Below are 26,332 nucleotides of genomic sequence, written 5' to 3' on the forward strand. Positions count from 1 at the left end.
AATTGCATCTCCAGCATGAAGTGTCCCAGCTTTCTCCACTGTCAGTGCACTGAGACCTTCCTTCAAATTCTGAGCAGATTTTCTCAGTTTGGGCACCTCAGACAGGCACTGCATGGTAGGAGAAATACCTAGGTAAACACACATTCTAAGGTCTTTTGGGGCTAACCACTATATGAATCCACGCCAACATCTTTACAAGAACTTGCTCGTGCTGGAGCTCAGCAGTTCATTAGGCAACTTTAGTTATTTTCTTGAGCTTACTTTCTTTTCCCAGAACCAGAGAAAGTTTTCTTTCTCTGCCTGTTTTGGAAGTAATCTGTCTTGTGTCAAGGGAGCATATGCAGTGTATGCCAGAGATTTAATGTGATATGCATACCTCAAGATCTCAAATTGGTGCATGAAAGGGTGGTTTAAATCTGCCATCTCGAACATACAATCTGAGAGTTGGAACTAGGCTTCAGAACAGTACTGTCCAGAGCACAGAGCTCATAAATTATGGAATAGTTTGGGTTGAAAGGAACTTTGAAGATCCTTTACCTCCATCATCCCTGCCCTGGGGAGAGACACCTTCAATTAGATTGGGTTGCTCCATCCAACCTGGCCTTGAACATCTCCAAGGATGTGATGTGGGAATCTTTGGATGTGTTTAGACCTAGCAGAAATCTCTGAGCTACCACCAAACCATCAGAGCCACATCTGAAAGCAGTACAGTCAACATATGAGCGATGGTGTGCTCAAGTTTTACTAATTGTTTTGAGAATGAGAACAATGAAGTGCAATTACACAGTTTCCACAATCAGCTCAGAACTTTGATCACTGCCAAGGTTGTACACTTCAGCCCTGCAGTGAACTGGAAGGGACAGCATCTGGATTACAGTTTCACTAGCAATGGTGAAGTTAAATTCAACATCAGTAAATCTAGTGTCTTTATGCATATGACTGCATTGCAAGCTCTCATGATAGCCATTGGAGATGTAGTCAAATAGAGTCAGAGGCATCTGACAAGTGACCCAGTTCACGCTCAGGTAGATACTTAGTGGTGGGTCAGCTGAAATGCCCTCCAGGCTCTGCTGTCCACATCGATCACATCTCTGCTGACTACAATTGGAACTGGGATATCTGGCTTGAAGGCAGACACTTGGATGTAAGACAAATGTAGAAAGATGTTTCAGAAGGTAAGAAGATAAAGATAACAGAAAAGATGAACTCAACCATAAGAGCTTTTGGCTTCAGCCTACAAGTTAATTATCTGGACTACATGCCTGTTACCAATAAAGACTGAGAAGTAACAAGGCTAACAAGTACAATTCTACCACAGGTTATGCTAAACTACAAAGATCACTCACAGTATCCTTGAAAAGTATTTAATGCGTTATTTTAAGCAGAATAGCAAATACTCCCCATCTCTTCCCCCCCCCCCCCAGAATATACACTCTCCTTTAAATCAACAAAAGCACTATCACAGTAACAAACTTTTTCTAAGAAATGTTGTTCACATCTCTGTCTGTAGCAGAAAGAATTACCAATATAGTTTATTTTTATTTTGCCCATTTCTGTTTTACTCCTATACAATTCAAGTCAAATATAGGTATAAATTCATGATATAAAATGAGGGTACACAGAGACAAAACTTTCTATTTCCAAGGTCTCTGGGACTATCTCAACATCCAGGTGCCTGTCTCCTTAGCTTTCTCCTTCTGGAACATCTAACATAAAATGAAAAAAGAAAGAACCTAAAAGCTAAATTCCATAAAACATTCAGATTTTCCTCAAAAAGTGGTAACAGACTGTGCCAGGCAAGTAAGTACACCAGACACAATTCAAGGTTCATCATGGTGTCGAGGATGGTAGCAGACACTTTAATGGAAAAAATCAAAGAGGAAAAAAAAAATCCCATAGCCACCAAATCTTTTAGCCATTCAGATAGGAACAAGAGGCAACAGATAACGTGTTGGTGGTTCTAAAAAGAACAACTGTTCACAAAAGTTCTCAGTTTGTATGATCAAAGCATAGTTACTTATATATACTAATATATTTGCATGTGTGCCAATATGCACATACATGTTCAGCTTTCTCCCAAAGTTTTAAAGGTTAAAACAATTAATTTGGGTGGGAAAGCAACAACAACAACAACACATCCTATAGCAACAGATACAGTATTAGGAGGAAAAGATAGAAAGACTGTTTTTCTTCTTACCCAGAAAAATCGGCAGAATATTGTCCATAATCAAAGATATAGACCCTAGTAATTTGGCACACAGTGAGGTATCCTAAAGCGAAAACAAAGCAATACCTGGAAAGAAAATGGGGGAAAAAAAATTCAGTTAAAGATCATAAACATTTCTCCACTGAATAAAGTACCTTTTCAATAGAGTTTAACTGCCAATTATTTCTACAAAACATTACATAATAGGAATCTGTAATTACACTTTTATTGTGCCTGAGGTTTTTTTGCTAATGTTTATTCTATGTAAGCACATACTTTTTTATCTTAAAGTGTGCAGTACAATCATATAAACTGCCAGTAGCCAACATATTTATTCACATAAATAAAGCCTAGAATTTATAATTGTAAGTGCCACTGTAAAAACTGGAAGTCCTACAAAGAGAAAATGAACCTGTTAAGGTTTTGGTGATGGGTTTTTTGTTGTGGTTTGTTTTGTTTTTGTAGTTCAGCGTTAATTTTTGTCTGTATGAACATAGAGATTTTGAAAATGATACATCAAATAATTTCCATTGCATGTACTTCTATGCATTCAAAATTCAGGACCACAAATCATATTGCTGCTGCTTTCAAAGGAACCGGAAAAGGCAATTTTCAAATACACATTTTAAACATAGCTGAGTGTAAAAGGAACAGGACATCTTTTGTCTTCTGTTAAGCTGATCCTGAGCAAAGGTAAGAAAAAACACATATAGGAACCACCCTATGAAAGCGTTACATGTATGATAAAATTAGTTTTACATACCGTTTTCTCAACAACACACTAGCGAGAACTGATTTGCCAACACACCTCACAAAATCTGGGAGATATTCTTTGAATTCCAAAAAGACAGCGAATGCCAGCAGGAACTTAGCTAATCCTTTAGGACTTTAATGTATAAATTGTACAGTTTTTATTTCATGTTCACAAGACTGATGTGCAATCCCTACAGCAGAATGTATAATGCATTCAAAATCCAGTTAGAATGAAAATATTCACACAACAAACTTAAATCACAGCCAGGACTGGATTTAGGTGAACTAATGGTGGACACTGCAAGACAACCTTGGAACTTGGATTGAATGACTTTCTTCTCCAAATAAATATTTTTGCAAAAATTTGTTAAGGTAAGAAAATCTAAAGTCCTAGAAATTATTCTTCAATCTGACACTTGCTATATAGAATACCTGCAGTTTAACATTTAATTGAAAAATGTGCTATATATAAACCATTTAATATTTTAAAACATCCAACTTTGAAATTACAGATTGCCTTATATACCATTAAATTACATGTGTTTTGGTGAAAAAATAATTTTAGAGGGTCTATTTTCCTGTTTTCATTAACATTCATAATTCAGAAACAGTATTATACTGAGTGACTAACTGGTACAAAAGTGCTTGTAGGAAGAATATGCTGGCACAGGTTGCCCAGAGAGGTGACAGGTGCCCCATCCCTGGAAACATTCAAAGTCAGCTTGAATAGGGCTCTGAACAACCTGATCTAGTTAAAGATGTTCCTGCTCATTGCAGGGTGGGCTAGATGTCCACTAAAATTCAATTAAAACTAATCCACGAGTCCACGAAATAAATATTAGTCATTGTCACCAATATGATAGGGGTTTCTTACAACATTCAGTTAATACCCACACTGAAGTTTAAATGCAGAAATGGAAAAAAAAAAAAAAACAAAAAAAAAACCAAAACACAAACAAACAAAAAAAAACAAACACACCACCACTTTAACCTTCTTGATTAGATTCCAAATTTCAGTCTAAAACAAAAGCTGTCTTCCAACAGAGCAGTGAAATTTGCTGCTATGTTGCACTCACCAAACACAACTACGACTCAATTATCTTCCAACTACAGCAGCCACAGCTCCAAGTTACACACAGACTGGAAGACTGCAAATTTTTAACTGACAAGTAAAACAGAGGAACTTGCAACCCATACAATGCTTTTCAACTTCCAACTGCATCTCTGCGCACTGGTCATGCCACATCACTCCCTTGTTGATGAGAAATGTCATTTTATCAGGCAAAGTGCAGCACAATGTTCCCCCCTAAGAAACTTAAAATGTTTATGACAGCTTGCACCATTCCTGTTGTTTCTTCTGCAGGTTTGTAGTGCAACTTGCTGATCATCCTAACTCTCACATAAATCTACCTTTACTTAAAAAAAATCAAATAAGATCTGAAAATGTTTTGAGAACTTCCTAAAATATTTTTACTGCATGTTTCTTACTCTCTTCAATGATTCATTCACCAAAAACTCCCCTTAGATCAGAATCAGAGTTAAGTTTTGCACAGCTCAACCACATCAAGTTTTACTCAAATCAAAAGCTAATTACAGGCTGCACATAAATGCAACAGTTTAACCCAAGGCTAAAGTTTCTCCACTAGTAGAAAAGCAATTGGTCTTAAAAGTCAGTGTTACTCTGTACTTGCTTCTCACTGTATAATGTTCTTCTAGCATAAAGACAAAAGTATTTCACACTGAACATGAACAGCTACAAGCAAGTCACAACACTGTTACGATTACAAGTAACTTTTACACAAACTGACCCGCAATGAATACTGTATTATGTAACAGAGACACAAAAACATTCATCTAAAATATGTCGGAGACTACTTCCCACGATCTTTTGTCAATACAACCTTACTTTACCTATCAACAGATGCAGCAAATTCAGACATATCTGGGAGACACTGTAGCACATACCAGAAAGCAGAACACAGTCATACTTTCAATTAAAAATTAAAAAAAAAAAAATAAATAAAATTCAGCAAACAATATTGGATAGTCTATTATTTAGAAGGGCTTTTCTTGTATTCCATATAATATGTCAATTCCTTACAATTTTGAACTTCCCAGAACACTAAAAACAATATGTAATATGTTCTACCCATAAAATTTTATCTTTGCTTTAAAAAGAAATATATCAGGTAAACTACTCATTTTTTAAAGTATATTCTAACATATTATAAATTAAGTACCTTAAACTATACACATAAATATTACAATATATAGAAAATATTAAGTAAGCAGCCCCTCCGTGTACTTCTTTACTGAAGCTGTTCATCAAGAGAACAACAGTTTAATTCTATTTTTATTAAAAAAGGCAAATTAATCTTTTATTAGCAAATAAAATGCATTGCACTAGTCTCTAGTTTTTGTCTAGTCATTTTCTGACAAGCAATGTTAAGCAACATACATATCAGGAATTTTTACCTTCATGTATACATATAAAACAAAAAACATCATTCTATCTATATGTGTATGTATACACACACAAATACAGGGTTTGGTTCCTTCCTGTTACATGAACTTTCTTCTAGTCTCCAAACATCCTGATGGAATTTGATATGCATTCCCTGTTACCCTTTCTACTGCTAGCATTATGTAGAATGACTCCTGAAGCACCATTTCAGCTAACGCAGAAAACGTCAATCTCATCCCTGTATCCCTATTTTTTATTGTCCTCACAAGTTTAGCACAGCCAACATAAGTCACACCAGCATTGCTCACTTCAGTGCAAAGTGGTTGGATTTTGTTTGAACAGTTGATTTCCTTTTCCTACAGGCAAAGCATTTATATCCAGTGTCACCTTAAAAATTCACTCCACATGATACAGCATCATGGTTTAACTCCAGTTGGCAGCCACTCCCCCTCACTGCTTCCACCATACACCCACCACCCATGGGGAAAGGGAGAAGTGGAAAGAAAAGGTGAATCTTATGGCTTGAGATAAGTACAGTTGATGAAGTGCAACTAGATATCATAATAATAAATATACTAATATTGATAATAATAATAACTGAAATCACAAGGAGAGGAAGAACAAGTAATAGAACCCAAGAGAAAAGTGATACGCAGTACAATTTCTCACCACCTGCTTAGTGAGGAGCAGATCAATCCCGTTCCAGGTAACTCCCCCCAGTTTATACACTGACCATGACACTGTGGTAAGGAATATCCCTTTGGCCAGTTCAGGTCAGCTCCGGCCATGCTTCCTCACAGCTTCCTGTGTACCTCCTCACTAGCAGGGCATGGAAAACCCACATATACCTGCAAACTTACAGTAAACATTACCTAGCCACAACCAAAACATCAGTGTGTTATCAACACTATTCTCATACTAAATCCCAAGAACAGCACTGCACCAGCTACAAGGAAGAAAATAAACCTTGTCCCAGTCAAAAACAGGCCATACAGCAACCATCCTGCACATCATGTATAACAGGAGGACATAAAGGCTCAGACAAAGTCTCCATCTAGGAGACAGGATCCAGAACTGTGCCCTCCCCACAGCAGGAGCTCAAACACAGATGCCCAGGAATGCAGATCAGCAGAACAAGCTGCTGCTTCTGCTGAACAGAAACTGCTTCCCAGCGTTCACCCACTCTCAAACAATCAGCACTTTAAAGACCCAGATTCAAACACATTATCCATGTGTTTAATAATCCTCAGCATACTACACCTCTATCAACTTCTGGCTCCAAAGCACACCCTCCTCTTTACCACACTCTGTTGCTCCAAATGCACTTGAGTAAAAGCTGTTAATTTCAACATCTTCAGCATAGCTATACACAGATTTGATAGAACTGAATGAGCCAGCAGAACCTACTTGTATAAAGCTTCCACATATTTAAGAATATAAAGATTTCATTTGTGGTTTAAAAACAGAACCCCCATCTTTTACCTGTGCTCCTCAGAAATTCTGGGTTGCTAGTCAAGAAAGAACATCCACAGGTAAATTCTAGAGCTTTGTATCTGCTGATGAGCAAGCTGAGCAGCACACAGATCAGGCTAACAATCAGCCAATGTGAGTTAGGGTTTTGCATAACAAGGGGTGGGAGTTGCATTTTTATGTTACACTTTCAGGGGACTCAGCATCTTAGTAATAAAATGTATAGCCCTACCATACCTATCTCTGTTTGCACAAAATGCAGCAAAAATAGAACTGTGACCTTGACAAAGGAAGGCTTTGAGAGATGTCATAACAGCTTCTGTTATTTTAGGCTCTTCTCGTGCAGTAGAAGGACAACAGCACAATATGCTGTTCTACTGGAAGAAAGTTAAATAAACCAATCAACATAGGGTGCTTTTTTACCAGCTAGTTTGCACATACTACCGATTTAGCCTTGAAATAAAGGCTTCATGGCCAGTCAAGATCTACTTCTTCCCCTATGTTAGGAAAAAGTACTTTTCTTTAAATGTGTAATTACTCAATTTCAAAAGGCAGACCTACAAACCATGTAACATTATACTGCATTGATTTTTAGAAAACGTGATAGAATAGCCTCTGAGCTTTCCCAAGCCCTGTACTGAAAGCTGCTGCCTGGGCTTGCTTGTTTGTTTTTCTACAGATTATGGGGGAAAAAAAAAAAAAAAAAAAAAAAAAAAAAAAAAAAAAAAAAAAAAAAAAAAAAATTCTTACCTCTAGGGTCAGAACTGAATTCTTATTAAAATCCAGCTATATTTTTTTTTTTATTCTAATGATCATAATCAGTTTGCATTTTTCACACAGAGAAATTCAACTCTGTGAAGTTAGAACATACAATATTTGCTTACAAAACTTCAAAGGGAAGAATGTACAGAAAAAAAAAAGTCCAAAGTGTCAAAGCTAAATATCTAATTCTGCAATCATCCAGCAAAAGCCAACAGAAATGCTGATTAGAATTAGCTTAGTTTTGACTATCTGAGAGCCACAAGGTAAGCTACTCTGTCCCAATCTGCTGTTTTTACACCAAAAAGAGTTGCCTATTTATACAATTTGTTTATTTATGCATTACTGACATACATAATTGGTATTTCTTAGGAAACGGATAAGTTTTACTATATGAACAATAACAGCCTCAGAGTGCGTGTGCCTCTAAAATACAAGTAACATTAATCCTTCTGGTCACTCGGAAGCCTCTGATTCACACACTAGTCTGTCCCTTCTCATTACTCCAAGCGGAGATCCAAAAATGCACTGAAATAAACAACGAATAAAAAGACAAAACCAGACTGTCTATGAGCCCATTTACAGACAAGGAAACGTTCATACCATCACGCTTCGGTAATGACCAATCCGACTATCACATTCCACTCATTTCCAACCCTCAGCTGAAGGCTTTTGGGTCTGCCAGCCATTCCAGAGCAAGTCTGCCGAGTGGACAGAGTTCTCCAACATTTAGCTCCAAGAGCACCCGACGCAAGCCGCGGCAGGCGGGCTGCAGAGGCCACCATCAGGCCGGCCCGGCCCGGCAGCGCACGCCGCGCCCCTGGAGCCCACGGGCCCGTGCCGGGCTTGGCCCAGCCCGCAGAGAAAACTCTGCCCAGGCCCCTCGGGCTCCTGCATGCAAACAGCCGCACAAGGCTGCGTACCTGAGGCTTCGCCAGCTCAACCGTCCCAGAACCATCTGCGGTGGCTTGAGCGCGTACTGCAGATCAGCTGCTGACATTATTGCTTGGCTAATGTATCTTGATGTTTTGCGCCATAGTGGCAATGTAATGGGTTGGTAAAGTAAATCTTTACCAAGCTAAATTAAATTATCATTCCAGTTATAGCTACAGGCCATATTCCAAATGCAACATTAATACATGACAAATGTAACACGGACATTCTTGTCAAAAACGCATGCAAAAACACTTCAGATCTTCCACGTGCTCCCTAATGTTACATTCTCTTGCTTTCCAACTTCTGGAACATCTCAAGGACAAGGAGACCAGCTTCAGACTCTCATAAATGAGAGAAACATCATCTAAAACAGAAGACAGGAGGGTGCTTTCATGTCTTCCCTGGAATGGAAGTGTGATTCACTCTCCCTGTGAGACTCCAAAAGGAACACAGAACTAGTAAAGGTGGGAATAAAAAAAAACTGATTTGATCCCCTAGAAAACTCAAACCTGAGAGTTGACTGTGTCCAAAATTTAATATTAAACTGAGATGAGACATGAGGGGTCCCCTAAGTTCTCTCTCGCTTGAGAAACCACATTGTGTCATATCAACCCCTATTTCAGCAATCACTTGAAAGTATAACAGTAAACAATGCAGATAAGAGCACCAAGTCTGACCTTTGCATTTTAAAAAGTTGACAATAGTATAGAGCACTTAAAAACACAAAGAAAACCTAACAGCTTCACAACACAAAAACTGTAAAGGCAGAACTCCACGATGCTGGAATCTGCTTTACAAAGCCCTGATGAGGGAAGTAGAATCTTAAGATCTTCTGACAAAAATGAGTACTCAAAACTCAAAAAAAATAGCTGAAAAAGTGGTGCTGGGAATTTTCATCTGTTCCCTTATTTTTCTACATAATATTTGCCTAGCTATAGGATATTTCAGCATCACAGCATGCAAGTGATTTTATGCTTACTCTTTCTTCTATGTGATACATAAGTAACTTTTCTGCCAACACCAGAACTGTGCCCAGTATCATTAATCTTGCAAACCAGCAGAAACCCATAGACCACAGAGTCAGAAAACAGTCTCCTATTAAGAGCTTGGTAGCAACACAACTTCTGAGAGTATTTTTAAGGAAATAAAAATGTCATTACAGAACATTGACAATAATGGAACTACTGCAAGTGCTATTTTAAAGGACAGGCTTTATAGTTATAATGGTTTAGAAATGGTAAACTAGAACTCCAAAGAACAAAATATTTTGTAATAATTCTATTTCAGTGGACCAGTAAGCTTTATATAAGAACTCACAGGTAGATTAACAGAACGAATTATCTATGGCAAAACAATGGCAAGGTCAATCATTAAACCCACCACTGCTGTTAACTCGGCACTTGGCAAGTATCATTTTGCATGAAGATAAGATGGATCTGTTATTGCCATTCACCCACTCATCACCCTGCTCCAGCTACACACCCCCTCGTGCCCCATGCACATCCCCACCCTCAGTGGGGAAGGAGCAGATTCCCAGCTGCCTCAGCCCTCCAATCTCCGCTGCAGCCCCACATCTCTGCCTTGAGACACAACGCCGGAGGCCGAGAACCCGTGTGGCTGCAACACGGCCAGGAGAGAGAGGGAGGTTTGCTCAGTCACGAGGTGATGCCAGCTGGAATTGGTGCTCAGCCAGCCAGGAGACATTTTCTGCATGTGTTAAGGATGGCAGCAGCTGGGGAACATACAGGATATGATTTGCTGAGAAGGTGCCTGCGCAGCCAGAATCAGTGCACAGGGCAGCCAGATTAATAAACAACCCAACTCCCTGCAAGCAGCGTGCAAAACAAAAGGCCACGGGAATCAGATTAAGTTACAAAAACCAAGTATTTTAATGATTCCAAAACTAAACAAAGGCCAGGAGTTTGTTCTAACAACCTAATACAGCTATATTTTCTTTTAACCCATTTTTCAAAACAAAATGCCCTACAGAGGTACCATCATCAGAGGGGATGATGGTATTTATATTTCCCACCCTATTTTTTTGCTTTGCTCCAGGAAGGACCCAAACAATTCTTTGATTTCAGCAGGGTACTGAATCAACTGCAAGCTCCACAGCTAGTCAGACCTGCACCAACACTGCAGCCCCATACCTTGCTGAGCCTATTTACACCATCTTACAATCAGACACGCTTTTCAAAGAGCACAATGGCTGCAATAAAACACTTCTGAAACAAATAAAACCATTTCTGAAAAATACAATTTGCTTAAAACATAGCAGAAATGAAATGTCTGCTTTTCTTCAATGCTTAACCTTCCTTTAACCTGGAAAGACTTATTCCTTCAGATGACTCGTTTCATTTCTGTCCAATCCCCATCCCCCAGCGAAGTTAAAGCACTGCTGCAAAGTTGTATCTTCTGCATCCTTTAATCAAAGCATGCTGATGTATATAACACTCACATGATGCATCAACGTCACCACTGTCACAGTTATTTGTCATGCAGAAACACACGCAGAGACCTAAATCAGCTGTTTCCTGCTCTCAGTCAGGAGAAAACCTGTGGGAAGCTCCATTTTCTTTGCTTCATGATGAAGCTTGAACAGAAACAGAGGATGGCAACTTCTATTTTCGTGTAGATTTTTCTCCCACATGTGAGAAACACTAATGACTATTTCCAGGCATGAATTTGAGATACTCCACAAAAAACAATTATACACAATACGTAAGGAACCCATTATGAAAAAGCCTTACATTTATTTTTGGAACATTTTTCTCTCACTTCCAGTTAGCAATGAAAACCAAAAAACAAACAAAAAACCCAACAAACAAACAAACACCACACTCACAAAAAAAAAAAAAAACCACCAACCACCTCACAGCAAAATAAACACCTACTCAATGACAGTCCAAGTCATGGCACAATCACTTAGGGAAGTGACCTAGTTCAACCACAGGCAAATTATTGCATAAAGATGTACTTATGATCTTTAAATTAGAAAGTAACTAAGTTGCCCAAGTGTGTATGTACATATTACACATTCATATTTATATAACCCGTAACTTTTTAAATTTTCGATGTACTGGAATACTATCTTGATCCTATTTTGTGCATATTTGAACTTAGCAGCACTTTTGGCCTACCACAGCCACTGAACTGCTTGCAATCAGGTTTGTCATTTCCGTGCTCTTCAGTGGAGACGTACAAACCACTCATGTTTGTCATTTTCTAACATGCTTCAAAAATTTCCCTTTAAATGCCCAGTGCAATCAAATTATCTCACAAATGATTAAAAATAAGAGAACCTTTAAAAATTAGAATGGCTCAGGTTATTCCAGACAAATTAATCATATGACCTGTCCCTCACAGTAAGTTGCATGAAGTCAATTAATAGATACTTTTGGGTAGATTTAATCACAATATATGCTAATGGAAGAGGCTACATTTCTGTAAAAATGCATTCTTCATGTCAATGCTAAGAGGAATAAGGAACTTCACGTTGTTCATCAACTATCTTTTGAGATATGAGATTAAAAGAATGAATTATTCACCTATACGTATACCCATATTATTGTCATTTGTCAATCACTCCTCAAAGATTCACTCCACTGCCTTCCTGAGTTATTCTATTTCCTAATGTAAGAACTCACTATAGACCTCAACTTTCAATTCATTGAATTCATATAATGGAGAAAAGCCATTTAAGATACTCTGAAGAAAATAAATAATCATCAACCGTACTTCAACAGTTTCTTTCTTACAGCATTCAAACACTTTTCATACTCACTACCTAGAAATTTCCTCATACTCCTGGTTTTTCCTGTTTTGTAGAAGTAGGGATATAACGAAACACAATGAGACATTCTTTATGCAGGTTAAGACCTTTTGTTTCCTCATCACAAACAGGGTGTCCAAACAAATTAACTTCTCACTCCCAAATCTTTCGCAACACCGATTTATCAATGCACAAAATCTTCTGCTGCTAGCAGGACTGTCTAGAGACAGCAAACTGCACACAAAGAAGGCAGCCGCAATCATTTTGCCTGCTCAAAGCTTTCTTTGTGAAAATTTTTATCACTTGAGTTCTTTTATCTACAGGTAACACAAAAGTCACAAGATAATTCTAATGAGACATGCATTAATTTTAAACCAGAACTACAAAAAAGAGACTAAGAAGGGAGTTCATCTTGAGTTGTACTTTTTATAACTGGTACTATTCTGAATTAGAAAATATACTCAGATTTCTTTTTCATCATAATTCAAGCTGTTATACAGTAGAAAACTCAGTATTTATTAAAAGCCAAATATTAGCAATTCAAAGTTTGTTAAATTCAGAGCAATAGTTTAAAAGGTAATGTACAAGAAATAGTTTACACCTTTTTGTTCACAGCAAGAAATACACATTACATAGATATAGAAGTTCGTTATGATTACAGTGGCAAAGATCCTACTGCGCATTACAAAATTCACTGTAACACCACTGAACAGAGAAGTGGACTCCATCAGCCTGGGAAACCTATCACAGACTCACCATATAATTATAAACAGGTGGTTTAAACCAAGATCCACAAACACCGCGTTCCTCTTTATACAGCTCTTCTCTAGGCATTCAAATTCCCATTGTATAAATCCACAGAAACTTGATGCTGCTAAAATTTACAGAGCTATTTCAATCCCTCTGACTGTCCCATCTATATAACACATACAGAAACACCTGGTGCACAAGAGCATTCTGGGAACAAGTGTGTTATAGATTATAATTCACTGAAATGAATTACAGGATCACAGCATACCAGATTGGAAGGGAAGAGAATCACCTGATCCAACCTTTCCTGGCAAAAGCACAGTCTAGACAAATGGCCCAGCACCCAAATGTCCAGCTGAATCTTGTAAGTGTCCAATATTGGGGAATCCACCATTACACTGGGGAGATTATTCTAATGCTTGATTCTTCTCAATGGGAAAAATTTTCTTCTTATGCCTAATTGGAATCTTCCTGGGGTAACTTGTATCCATTACATGTCATTTTTTCCCTTTTCTCCAAGGAATCAGATGAAGTCTCCATTTTCCCAGTAGCCACCCTTTAAATGTTGGAATACAGTGGTAAGGTCTTCCTTGAACATTCTTTTCTCAAGACAGAACAAACCCAGTTCTCTCAGCCTTTCCTCATATGGCACACTACCCAGTCCTTTTATCATCTTTGTGCCCTTCTCTGGATCCTCTCCAGCCTGTCCACATCCTTTTTTGCAGAGCAATGACCAAAACTGAACACAGGGTTCCAGATGTAGCCTGACAATCACACAGAGTGGATAATGACTTCTTTCTCACTGCCGGTGATGCCCCTGTTGACCAGCATCCTGTTGCTCTTCTTTGCTGCAGCAGCACAATGCTCACCCTTGAGCTGTGGTCCCTCAGGGCCCCCAGGTCCCTTTCCCAGAGTTGATCCCCAGGTAGATCCCAGCCTGTGCTGCACTCCTGGACTTTGCTTTCCCAGGACCTTACACCTGTCCTTGTTGAATGTCACAAGGTTCTTGTCAGCCCACTCTTCCAGCCTATCCAGGTCTTCTGGCAGGACGACACTCTTCCAAAGTGTCCACTTCTCTATTAGTGGAGAATCCCATCTTCCAGATTATATTATCCAAAAGATATTAAAAGTGCACTGGGCCAATATCAAACCCTGGGGGACTCAATTTGAGACGGGCTGCCAGCTTGAAGAGATCTATCACCTGAGATAGGCTGAGAGTGCAGTTTCTCAGCCACTTCCCCACCCACTGCATAAATCACGTATCTAGGCCATCACACATCAGTTTCTCTAGGAAAAGGCAATGGAAATGGTATTGAAAGCCTTAGAGAAATCCAGGTAGACAACATCCACTCCTCACTCCCCATCAACCAAGCAGGCTGTTTTGTCTTAGAAGGCAATCAGTTTTGTCAAACACCATTGCTCTTAGGGAATCCATGATGGCTTTTCCCAATCACGTGCTTCATCTCACTTGTGATAATCTACAGGAAGATTATACAGAAAGGGATATTTTGCTTTCCTAACTGCATCTCTGCACACCTTGACAATGTCCTTGTAGTGTTCAAAAGGTGTTCATCCACTTTCCACCTCTGTTACAGTTCTCTTTTGGTTCTGAAAACACTGAGGAACTCTCAGTTAAGCCAAGGGGATCTTTTGCTCTGCTTACTCCCCTCACCTTTAAAGGGGATGAACTGCTTTTGTGCTTCCAGGAAAATGTTCTTGAAAATCCCTAGCACTCACTAGCTCTGTTATCCTGTATGGATCCTTCCCAACTGAGCTCTGAGTAAGCTGGTGTGCTCTTCTAAACTCAGTTTTTGTCTCAGTACTGCCTTCAGCATGCTCAGTCAGATCCCAAACACCACAATACGGTGATCACTGCCACCAAGGCTATCACTGAGATATTACATATACAGAATAGGTTTTGTCTGGTTTTGAGCAAGTCCAGCAGTTTCTCACTCCTGGTTGGCACATCTAACATTTGTATGAGGAAGCAGCTCCCTATGCATTCCAGAAACCTGACAGATGACACATCAACCGCTGTATGGTTCTTCCAACAAATGTCTGGGTAGTTGAATTCACCCATAAAGAAGCAGGTTCTGTTGACCCAAAGTTTGCTTAAGTGACCTAAATATTGCTTCACTGGCCCTATCATCTTGGTTTTGAGGTCAATGGCAGATATCTACTGTAAGACTCCCCTTGGAGACATCTCCTCCAAGCTTGACCCAGAAGCATTCAAAAGGGCCTCCATGATCACCACAGATGGCTGTTACACATTCAAGGTTCTCCTTAACATAGAGCACAACTCATCCTCCACTTCTTAGCTGCCCCTCGTTATAAAACAGCCTATAGCTGTCCACCACAATTCTCAAGACACATGAGCTGCACCACCACCTTCAGTTATTTCTATGATATAGTAACTTCGTGGCCGCACAAGGAGCTCCAGTTCCTCGTGTTCCCCAGTTGAATGCGATGACTTGAGCATTGCCACTTTGGACCCAATCCCTCAAGTTCTTCACTTTAAAACCAGCCTCACCAAGTTGATTAGCCTGCTGTCAAAGATTCCCTCACCTCTTCCAGACAGGTGGATCCCACCCCTTCAAAACAGACTATAGTCATTAAAGAATGTCCCATTGTCATGAAGCCCAAACCCTCATGATGGCATCAGCCTCAAAGTCAGAAGTTAACTCACATCATACATCTATTTCTGGCTGCATCCTTTTCTCTAACTGTCAAAATGGAAGAAAAAGACAGCAATATTTTTCATTTGGACTCCCAGGCCTCTGTAGTTTTCCTTGATTTTAGTTTATGCTGAACTGCTTTATGGTCACTATTACAATAACACCTAAACACTGAACTTGTCTACTCTCCAAAACAAGTTTTTGTTAGGAAGGGTGTAATATACTTATAAATTGTGTTCAAGTTAATCAAAATCACTAGTTTTCAGATAGAACTTTTAATTTTATTCTAAGCACGTGAAACTCTACACTGTAAGCCTTCAAGTCTAAAAATAGTGTGATTGCCAGTCAGCCAGAAATTTAGAATGCATCCAGAAGCTCCTACGCTGCACTTGCCAGGAATGTCAAGACTTTGAAAAATCACATATATTATAACAGTCAAGACAAACTAATCTGTAACACAAGCACACAGAACACAGTCTGATTATTCATTATTGTGAAGCCTGGCAGTATCGCTGCAGTTCAGCTTCCTTCTGTATTTTCATTAAAAAACAAATTTAAAAAAATTTTTCAGCTCTATGTGCATGTCCTGGTCTGCATGCCTTAAAAAAATACAGTTTGGGGATTATGACACACAGTAGTGACTAACGAATATGAAAGGAAATCAACAGTATCTTTTAAGTAAACAATTTCACACTGTTTTGCTGACTGAAATCCAGAGGTACCTATGAAGTCTCAGACCAGAATAATGAACTCCTCCATGAGGGGTTTGGATCAACTGTATTCTATTTCTGTGAAACAAAAAACAGTGAGTTTATATGCCTATGTTTTGTCACTAGCTCTTTAATTAAACTATGTTTTCACAACATGAATAAATCTCATTGGTCGATCTTTAGACCACCAGGTATCTCTCCAGACAAGGCTAATTTCAAATGCTATTGAATACTTGGAGTGCTAGCTCTTAAATAACTTATAATGCTCTTGTGTTACTAGTAATCATTCTTGTTCCACTTTCAGCTGGTGGAAGAGTTGAGAAAAGATTCTGTAAAGGCATTAGTAGTCTGAAAGCATATTCTAGTTAGGCCTTTCTGTTACTTGGAAAATATAAATCACAGAATGGGTCAGGTTAGAAGAGACTACAGTGGGTCATTTGGTCCAATCTCCCTGCCCAAGCAGGGTCATCCTGGAACACATAGCACAGGATTGTGTCCAGATGGCTCTTGAATATCTCCAGTGAGGGAGATTCCACAGCCTCTCTGAGAAACCTGTTTCTGTGCGTGGTCACTCACACAGTAAAGAACTTCTTCCTCATGATCAGGTGGAACTTCCTGTGCATCAGTTTCTGCCCATTGCCTCTTGTTCTATTAGTTGGCATCACCAAGATCCTCCATCCTCTTCACAACCACCCTGCTGACACTTACATACATTGATAAGGTCCCCTCTTAATTGCCTCTTCTCAAGGCTGAACAGGCCCAGCTCCCTCAGCCTTTCCACATATGAGAGATTCTCCAGAACAACTTAGCAGCTCTCTGTTGGACAAAGGCATAAACTGGAAAAAAATTTAAAGCTGTAATGCTTTTCAAACTTCTGCTGGGTGTGAGGGACAAGTACTGTTTGCTGTAACACCATTTCATGTATAGTCTTATGCCAGCACACACATTTGAATTAGAAAGAGGCAACAGGAAGAAAAAGATTGGTGGCAGTCTTGTGAGAAGACAGCAGAATTAAAAACAAGCAAACAGACTGGAAGATTCATATTTTGTTTTAGTGATTTCAGCTGAATGCCAGAACCTTGTCATACTTCATCTCTGGAGATGCAAAGATAACAAGTGTTGACTGAGAAAGGATGGAGGAAAAAGAAACAACAGAAGCCATCATGAGGAAAAGCATTCTACTTGATGCAGTATCAAGTGTAAAGGACACCTACAAAAGGGAGATGCAGTCCTGTCACAAGTCAGAGAATTATATACTTAATAACTAAACACAGTCTTAAACCTTTCAGTTGATGGTTTATTGAAGTATTTTTAGTCTATACGAAGCTCTGCCACACATATCAGATATTTTGATTATAACTGAAAGCAGTACATAGGTTAGCCTTCAGCTGTTAGTAAATTAAGATCAGTGACACAGCCAAAAAATCAGCAGTGCACCCCTAAGTTATTTCTGCCTTTTCCAGAGAAGGTATTTTAGGAGACTATGAACATATCAGCACACCTCTAGCCTAAACTGATTATTTTAAAAAGACACAGACATGCTGCACTTGTGCAATGACTGAAATCATTTCTCAAATTATTTCAACAGTGAACGAATAAAGCCTGGGAATGCAATGATGTTTAAAAAAGTGAAAACACCTGCTTTCTATAAAATCTGCAAGAATAAAGGGATGAAGATTTTAATCCAAAGGCATAGTTATTCATCCTGGCTGAATCACACTGCATCACCACAAAACCATGAGACCAGATTTACAAGGCAGAGAGGGAAACCTCAGACAAATAGAACTGCTGTTAAGCAGCCCACAGCTTTGTCTCATTAGCCTCAGAGATGTTTTATGAAGTGGTAATGCAGGTAAATTTAATTCAGTGTGAATGATGAGGCATTGGGAAGGGTTTTGTTCTGAAGGTCCACTTGACTTCATATAGATCCACTCCTAGCTGATAATCAGCTTGAAGGAGAAAGCATAGGATGGCAATGGTTATCCAGACCCAACAGGACAAAGTCCTGAGTAACCTCGTCTGTCCCCACCACTGACCCTGCTTTGAGCAGGAGGCTGAGTCAGAGACCTTGATGTCCCTCATTCTATTAATTCATTCCGTTTATTTAACTGTTAACAGTTTATTAATCATTAATTTTTAAGATAAAATTAGAAAAAATAAGCATTTTCTTTTATTAAAGTTTGCCATCACATCATAATATATGTGTATTCCAAATATAAAACAATAGTGTTCAACACCTCTTTGTCCCAAAACAAGTTGATTTTCATCAAATAATCCAAATCCTTCCTAGGACTTGCAAGAGGGGCGAATTGCACAGAATAATGCCACAGATGCAGGGTGAAGCAAACCCTACTGAAAGAAATTACATTGCAGCAATGAATACTGGAGCACAACTGAGATGCTGCCTCCTCATGGGATAAATGCAATCATTATACTTTTGCACATAGTTTCATCTGTACAGTACCTATATATCCCCATACAGCAAGTTATAAAATATTGCTGCATTTATGGAATTGTACTAAAAGCCTCTCACTCTAAAATCCCAGTATTTTAACTTAATAGTAGGAACATGTACTTCCTACACAAACTTGTAATTCCTAAAATGTTAATTTAAATAGCAGATTCTGTTGCACTGTAAGCATCATGGTTAAGTCAGATTTCTCTTACCACTCTAGCTACAAAACTACTTACTCCCAAATGTACATTTTTAAGTTGCAGAGGACCGTAACTATAACAGCAAATGTGTCATCTCACTTTTAGTACAGGTGGAAGAGACTGTAGAAAAAATTAGCATTTTTATTAAAAACACCAAACATTTGTAAAGTTAATTTGAAATAAATAACTGGAAAGTGACAGGGAAGTACCTGAGAAGAAAGGTATTAAAAAAATCATTTACTTTAATAACCATATGCTCCAACAGTCACTACAATTTGCTGTGGGAAAATTTCAAGAAAAAAGTCTTCACGTGTGAATGACCCAAACTGCTTATTCGAAGAACAGGACTTATGCAAAGCCCCCAGAGTTAGCCACAGTTTTAAAATTGTGTGTCTGGATTCTCACATCCCTCTCCTCTTGCAGTTTTTGAGAATTGTTCTAAAGGCTTTTAAGTTTTTTTGGGGGGGTGGGGGGAGAACAGACACAAAAAGAGGGAACATGACGCACAATAAAACAAAACAACACACTCTTTACTAGAACAAGAACTAGAAGCTTAAATTCCTAACAGAAAAATCTGAGAGCAAGTAGGGCAGCCAGAACAAAAAGCACATCCCTCCCTTTGTTCATTGTGTCCTTGGCAGACAGACCCATACTTCCAGCCAAGTCTAGTATATTCTGAACAGTGGCAGACTCTGCTCAACCACCCCAGTCCCTCAGAAGCTGTCCCTGTTCCCTCTGAGAACTGGCTGCCTGTTTCCAGCTCCTCACCACAGCCTTGCAGCCCCTCAATGAGCCCTGCACATCTGCAGCTTCCTCTGCAACTCTCCTTTTGCCACACTTCAGCAGTTACTCAGTCCTTAACCCCCGAGTAAGCTCTCATGGAAAGAAACAATTTTTACCTCCACCTTTCCTTCTCTTCAAAAGAAGAAACTAGGCATAATACCTTTAACCAGCACTTTCACTATTGATTATGATACTTCTTAGGCAATTTTTAGGTTTTACATAAAGGATCAAACCCATAGCTTGCTTAACACAGTACCCTTGTCAGAAAAGACACATCAGAAGCAGTTGTGAGAACCACATGGCACAGTAGCTCAGACTAGAAAATACCTGGTTAGAACACAAATGTTACTTTCACAGTGAAAGTATTAGAGTTCCATTAGGACACTTAGTAAAAAGGCAAAACCCAGGCAGGCATAACAAGAAATAATGCCAGGAGTACAGCTCAAAAACACTCAGATTAGAATCAATAAAAGTGATAATCAGAAACCAGTTTAATGGAAAACATTTTCTAACTCTTGGAATCTTCCACAAAAGCATCCAATCTTGATTTTGAAACACATTTAATTAAACAACTTACTGGATTAACCATGGAAATAATATGGCTGAGCTACATCAGAAGCCAAGATGAACTAATAAATCTCCCTTTAAAAGTCTACATCCAGAAGATTTATCTTTGCTCCTTACAGTAGGAAACCATTTTAGATCCTGACACCTGGCATTTACAAACCTTCCAGAATACTTTCTCTTTACTATGCCCTTCTTGGCATTTTTCTAGTCTTAGCTCCAGCAACATCTCAGAAAATTAAAACCTGTATTTCCACTATGAATTCAGATAGAAGCAAATGCCTACCCCTTTTGAAAAGGGAATTTTAAAAGCAATTTGGATTTGCATTCTTCCTGAGAGAAAAATTAGCAAGCTGACTTTTCTGTGATATTCATATGCATCTCCATTCATAGCTAGAACTAGATATATCCTTAAAAGCATCTACATGCTTAGGGCTAGAGACTGCCATGAACAGAAATACTTATTTTTAGAAATGAGTAGTCCTGCTGAACGGGAAGATCATAACTCCTGCTTTTCTCAGCAGACAGGAAATTGAAATCCAGGTTTCCATCCCAGATCCCTTCCCAGTCTCCTCCCCACTGTGGTACAAGAGAAATGTACCTAGTTTCTCCTATGCAAACAACTTTAGGCAGGTTACAATGTTACATCCCTTTTAATTAACATCTTCAAGATAGTCAATTCAGATGTTCACAATTCCTCACAGTTTTCCACACCTATTGTTTTTTTGTTAATTTATCTTCTCCAAATCCATAATAAATGTGCAGTACTCCATGTGAAAATGTCCTTGACACTGGGCTCAGAATCACTGCACATCCCCTATCCATATAACACCATTAGGTCCTCCCTGTTATTCTCCACTTCATATAGTTTACTTTACAAAGCTTCTCTTGAAGGTTGCCCATGACATACATATCCCATTCCTAATTTCAAGCCACCACATTGCACGCAGAATTGACCAGCCTCCACTGAAGTACATATCGCTGGCTTTTTCAGTGTTGAACCAAGCCTCGTTTGTTCTGTCCATTGATTCTTTCCTCTTAGTTCCGAAATTCTTCAGAACACCATTACGTGCCTCATTCAGCCAAACCTTGCCAAGCGTTGCCAGTAACTCAAGGGAGGTGACACATACTCCCTCTACAGCACTGCATGATGAGGCCACACCTGGAGTAGCAGGTGCAGCTCTGGTCTCCTCAGCAAGAGGGAAACACGGACATAGTAGAGAGAGCCCCAAAGGCCACAAGGATAACAAAGGAACTGGACTTTCTCTCCTGTGGGGAAAGGCTGAGAGAGCTGGGACTGTTCAGCCTGGAGACAAGAAGGCTCAGGGGGATCCCATCAGCATATGTAAATTCCTGAAGGGAGAGTATAATGAGGATGGAGCCAGGTTCTTTACAGTTGATCTAAGTGACAGGACCAGAGGCAATGGACACAAACTGAAACACAGAAGGCACTGTGTCAACAACAGAAAACATTTTGTTACTCAGAGTGATTGAGCCCAGGAACAAGCTGCCCAGAGAGCTTGTGGAGTCTTCCCTTCTTTGAGATACTCAAAAGCCATCTAGGCATGGACCAGGGCATAATGCTCTGGGTGGCCTAGCCTGAGCAGTGGGATTGGACCAGCTTGCTTCCACAGGTTCCTTCTAACCTAAACCATTTTGTGATTCCATGGTTATTACTGTCTTTTGCAGATCATTAATAACCATAATTGATTGGATGGCTACTACGTTTTCACCCAGAAACAGCTTATTTCCACTAGCTTCCTAACTGAAGATGATACAATCGACAGCAGCCCTTTTTCTCTATCAAATGCTTAAACCCTAGGAACAATTCACAAGAAGCTGCTCTAGAGGCACCTTTCTTTTTAATAGTCAAAAAAACACACAAATCAAATAGCCTGTAAATCATAAAGGCAGTATGGACGATTTCAGAAACAATCTGGAGAAGTAGGAGTTGACAAATCAAAATACAAGTAAACTCTATAAAGATATTAAGTTAATGATGCTTAGTCATATTTAATAATTATCCACTGAGAAAAACTCAGCATGGGTAAGATTTCCTTGAAACTGGAAAAAAAAAGGGCTACAGTTCTTTAGAACATTGTCTTTAAAAGTAGAAGGGGGAATACAAAAAAATCATAGACCCCTAAACTAGAAATCAAATACTATAGAGGGTTTTGTCAGCTTTTTACACGGTATGTATTTATAAACACCTAGAAGGTAAATAGTGCAACGCAATCGAATCAAAATCTCATCCAGACCAAGTACAGCTTGATTATATGACTGCAACTAACAGATGTGGCCTTCTACATGAGCATGACTGCCACCCATGATCAAACCCATCCTTAGCACAGCCAGTGTGAGGAACAGCTGGGACAAAGTTAACTTTCTTCCTAGTAGTTGGCACAGTGATGTTCTTTGGATTAATGAGAATAATGTTGATAACATACTGAAGATTTAGTTGCTGCTGAGCAGTGCTTACTCCAAGTCAAGGACTTGGCAGTGCCTCATGCTCTGCCAGTGAGGAGGTGCACAAGAAGCTGGGAGAGAACACAGCCTGGGCAATGACAAACTAGTCAAAGGGATAATCCTTACCACAGAACATCATGCTCAGGATAGAAATTGGGGGGAATTGGCTGCAGGGACCAATCACTGCTAAGGGACAGGCTGGGCATCAGTCAGCAGGTGATGTGCAGTTGTACTGTGCATCACTTGTTTTTCTGCAATTTTATTTCTTTGTCTCCCTTTTTATTAGCACTGCACAGTACTTTGTTGCTGGCTATGGTTAAAGTTATGCCTACAGCCAGTCAGTCTGTCTTAATACTAACATTTGGACTGCTGGAGAGTACCAACCCAAATCCAAATTGTACAAAAAAATTTATTGATGAAATACCATCAAATCATAAGGATGTATCAGATATCACTCCACTAACTCAAACCTATGAAAACAATGGGAAAAAATTATATATTTTGGTAACAGTAAGTACACTAATTATACCTTCAAGTACACATTCCATTATAAAAATTGCAAACACTCAGCTGATCAGAAAACCTTGGAAAAAAAAATTAAGAAAGGCTTAAAAGCCTCAAATGGAGCTGAATTAAGTTACATGCAAAGCACAGTTTTGGCTGTAAATAATTAGCCATAAAAAAATCTGTAATGGAAACCAACTATTAGGCAGCATTAGAGCAGGAAAGGATCCATGGAAAGTAACAGCATTGCTAAACAGACAGAATAAGCCTTTTACTCTGCTTAGCATTACAAATACCTCAACCTGTTTTGAAAAGCACATCTCCAAATGACATAGAACAACTGGCAGAATTCCAAAAGCAGCTACACAAAAAAAAAAAAAAAAAAAAAAAGAAAGAGGCCTTGAAAACACAACCTAAGGCAAGATTTAAATAGACTTGTTCAGGCTTTACTGGACTGAAAGAAGACAATACAATTAGAAGATTCCTGCAAACAAGGGAAATACACCTCCCTACACCAATGAAAGGGGCTCAAACTACAGATGATTTAGGCTAAACTTGGGCTAATTTCTAGGGCAACCTAACTGCAACCATAGTTAAGCACCTATACAGATTGCCAAACAGGACCAGAAAGTTCACAGAACTTTTAAATTATTTTGAAGGATTTCAAACTGATTTGGATCAGAGGTCCAGATAAACTCTCAAATCCCTTTCAAAATTCTATATTGGATTTTGTTTACCAAAGAAATATTTTTCAAAAAGAAAGAAAAGGATTCTGCCTAAAAAACTTCCCAGTACATAGATGAAGAGACATCTGTATTTAAAGTATTTATAATTTAAAATCTGTTAAGAGATCAGATGCAATAGGCAGGAAAACCAGCTGTGAGAGCCAGTCAAGATACTGATGATCTGGCAAGACAAACTAAAGTACAGGAACAAGACACACCCACAGGAGCTGTTTTGTGTCATACCATTCTAGTACTACTCAAATTTCTTTTAAATGCTTCCAATCTTGTCAAACCAAGGTTACCTTTGCTGAAAAGATTTCACATTATAGTCATGTACTTGGTTTTGAATACATTCCATATGTTAAGCTTTGTTTGATTAGGAGTTCAGCTATGCTGTGAGGGCGGGCAGTCTATATCTCCCTTATCTCCTGATCAATGCAAACAAATATTTTCAAGTGAGGATGAGCCTTTAGCACCAGTAAATTCAGAAACCTTTGTTTGCTAAGAGAGAGGTAACCTGTAACATCTTTTTCTATCTTCTAATTTACAGATTGTTCAAATATTTTGTGTATTAAACTTGCTTGCAATCAGTCACAGAACACACCATTGAATGAAAAAAAAAAAAAAGCAGTGTAAAAAATTGAACTGAGCTGAAGTTCCCACCCACACTTTTTCCCCTTCTGTATGTATTGCCTTTATTCTACATACTTGTCTCCTTGAAAAGCCACATGCAGCACCTCTTATTAATTCCTTTGGGAAAGCAGGAACTGCAAGAAAGCAGACAATCTCTGAAGAAATGCAGAAATCCATAGACTATGCTCAGAATAATGGATTTATTAACTTCCATAAAAGGGGAAAAAAATGAGCAAGATGCAAACCTACTAATAGAACGCCAATTTTATTCAGCACCATCCCAAATGGGGATACAAACCTTGTGGCCAAACGCCACATAGACAGCAATCCACTGTAAGACAAGTTATTTCTAAAAATATTAATTAAAAAAACCAATTGCCCATATATACTTTGGGGACAGGTGTAGCAAGTTGTGGATTAAGAACCTGAGTTACATTCCATGAGAAGCTTTGTCCCTCCTCCTCAAGCAGAGATCTTGGACTCTGCAGCAGAACTGCACCCACACATTGATTCTCACAAGACATGCCCTGATGAGCATAAATAAGAAGCAGGAAGACAGACAAGCAGGAAAATAGATGAAGGCTTCTTCCTTCAGAAAGGCACTTCCAGAAGTGTTAATCTGTTGACAAAAGTCTCATTGTTTTCTCCTTTCCAGCAACTCAGAGAAGACAGTGTAGAAAGAAGTGGAATACTGTTTCTAGTCTGCTCCTTATTTCTGCTGGTTTCTTCATAGTCCACCTAGTCTACCAAAGGGTGTAAAAATCAAAACCATAGTAAAACACTTAAATACAGAAACTTTCTATGCTTTTAAGGAGAAAACAAAACAAAACAAAAACCACAAACAATGCCTCCCATATTAACTAGAAAAGACTTTTGATAGTCTCCACTTCAGGAAAAAAAAATCCTTCGATTTTCAATTAATATTTTCATACCAACAGATCCTGAAGAATCAATCTAAAAATATAATCTCTTTCTAAAAGTTTAAGCTTGTCCAAAAGGAAGGTGTATACTTTTTTCCTTTAAATGGTGGCTTGCACATTAGCAGTTGGTCAGTAGACTTTCTGCACCCTGTATTTAGGACAGCTTTATGTTCCAGTGGAACAGAAATGCTCTCTTACTATCTAGAAATATTTTCTATGGATTTGGCACTCTATTTATGCAATCTCTGGAAATCACATTTCATTGTATTTATCTAGTTCAAACAGCAAGAATATTGACATTTCATGAATAATACAGCATCTTTCATTACTGCAAATAATCTCCAAAACAACCTCTGATGTTTAAAGGAAAAACTACTAGTTCCCTTTGAGAAATTAAATCATCCCCTCCTTCAAGATTTAGTCAGAAAGCGTGATGCAAAGATTTTAAAAAAAAAAAAAAACCATAAAAAAACCCCCTCACAACTATATTGGTAGAAAATAGTAATACCTACCAAAGTCCCTATGCACACTAATTAGGTTCCCAACTTGTTTTTCATGCTGTCCTTCCCTCTTCTTACAATTTGGAA

The 26,332-nt window shown here is 38.7% G+C and overlaps 1 protein-coding gene across 3 annotated transcripts in view; it reads right to left on the reverse strand.

The window, feature by feature from the left end:
• Positions 1–26,332, reverse strand: part of MBOAT2 (membrane bound O-acyltransferase domain containing 2) — a 92,085-nt gene that overhangs the window by 32,286 nt on the left and 33,467 nt on the right. For 2 of the 3 annotated variants that reach the window (XM_040058973.2, XM_058419824.1), the window contains one exon: positions 2,198–2,293. In XM_040058973.2, coding sequence (XP_039914907.1) covers positions 2,198–2,293 — 96 coding nt within the window. Of the gene's footprint in view, positions 1–2,197; positions 2,294–6,905; positions 6,988–26,332 lie in introns of those variants that run through there. The other variant, XM_040058974.2, reaches the window with a different exon arrangement.

The sequence above is a fragment of the Hirundo rustica genome, chromosome 3 (genome assembly GCF_015227805.2).
Source record: "Hirundo rustica isolate bHirRus1 chromosome 3, bHirRus1.pri.v3, whole genome shotgun sequence".
Classification (NCBI taxonomy): domain Eukaryota; kingdom Metazoa; phylum Chordata; class Aves; order Passeriformes; family Hirundinidae; genus Hirundo; species Hirundo rustica.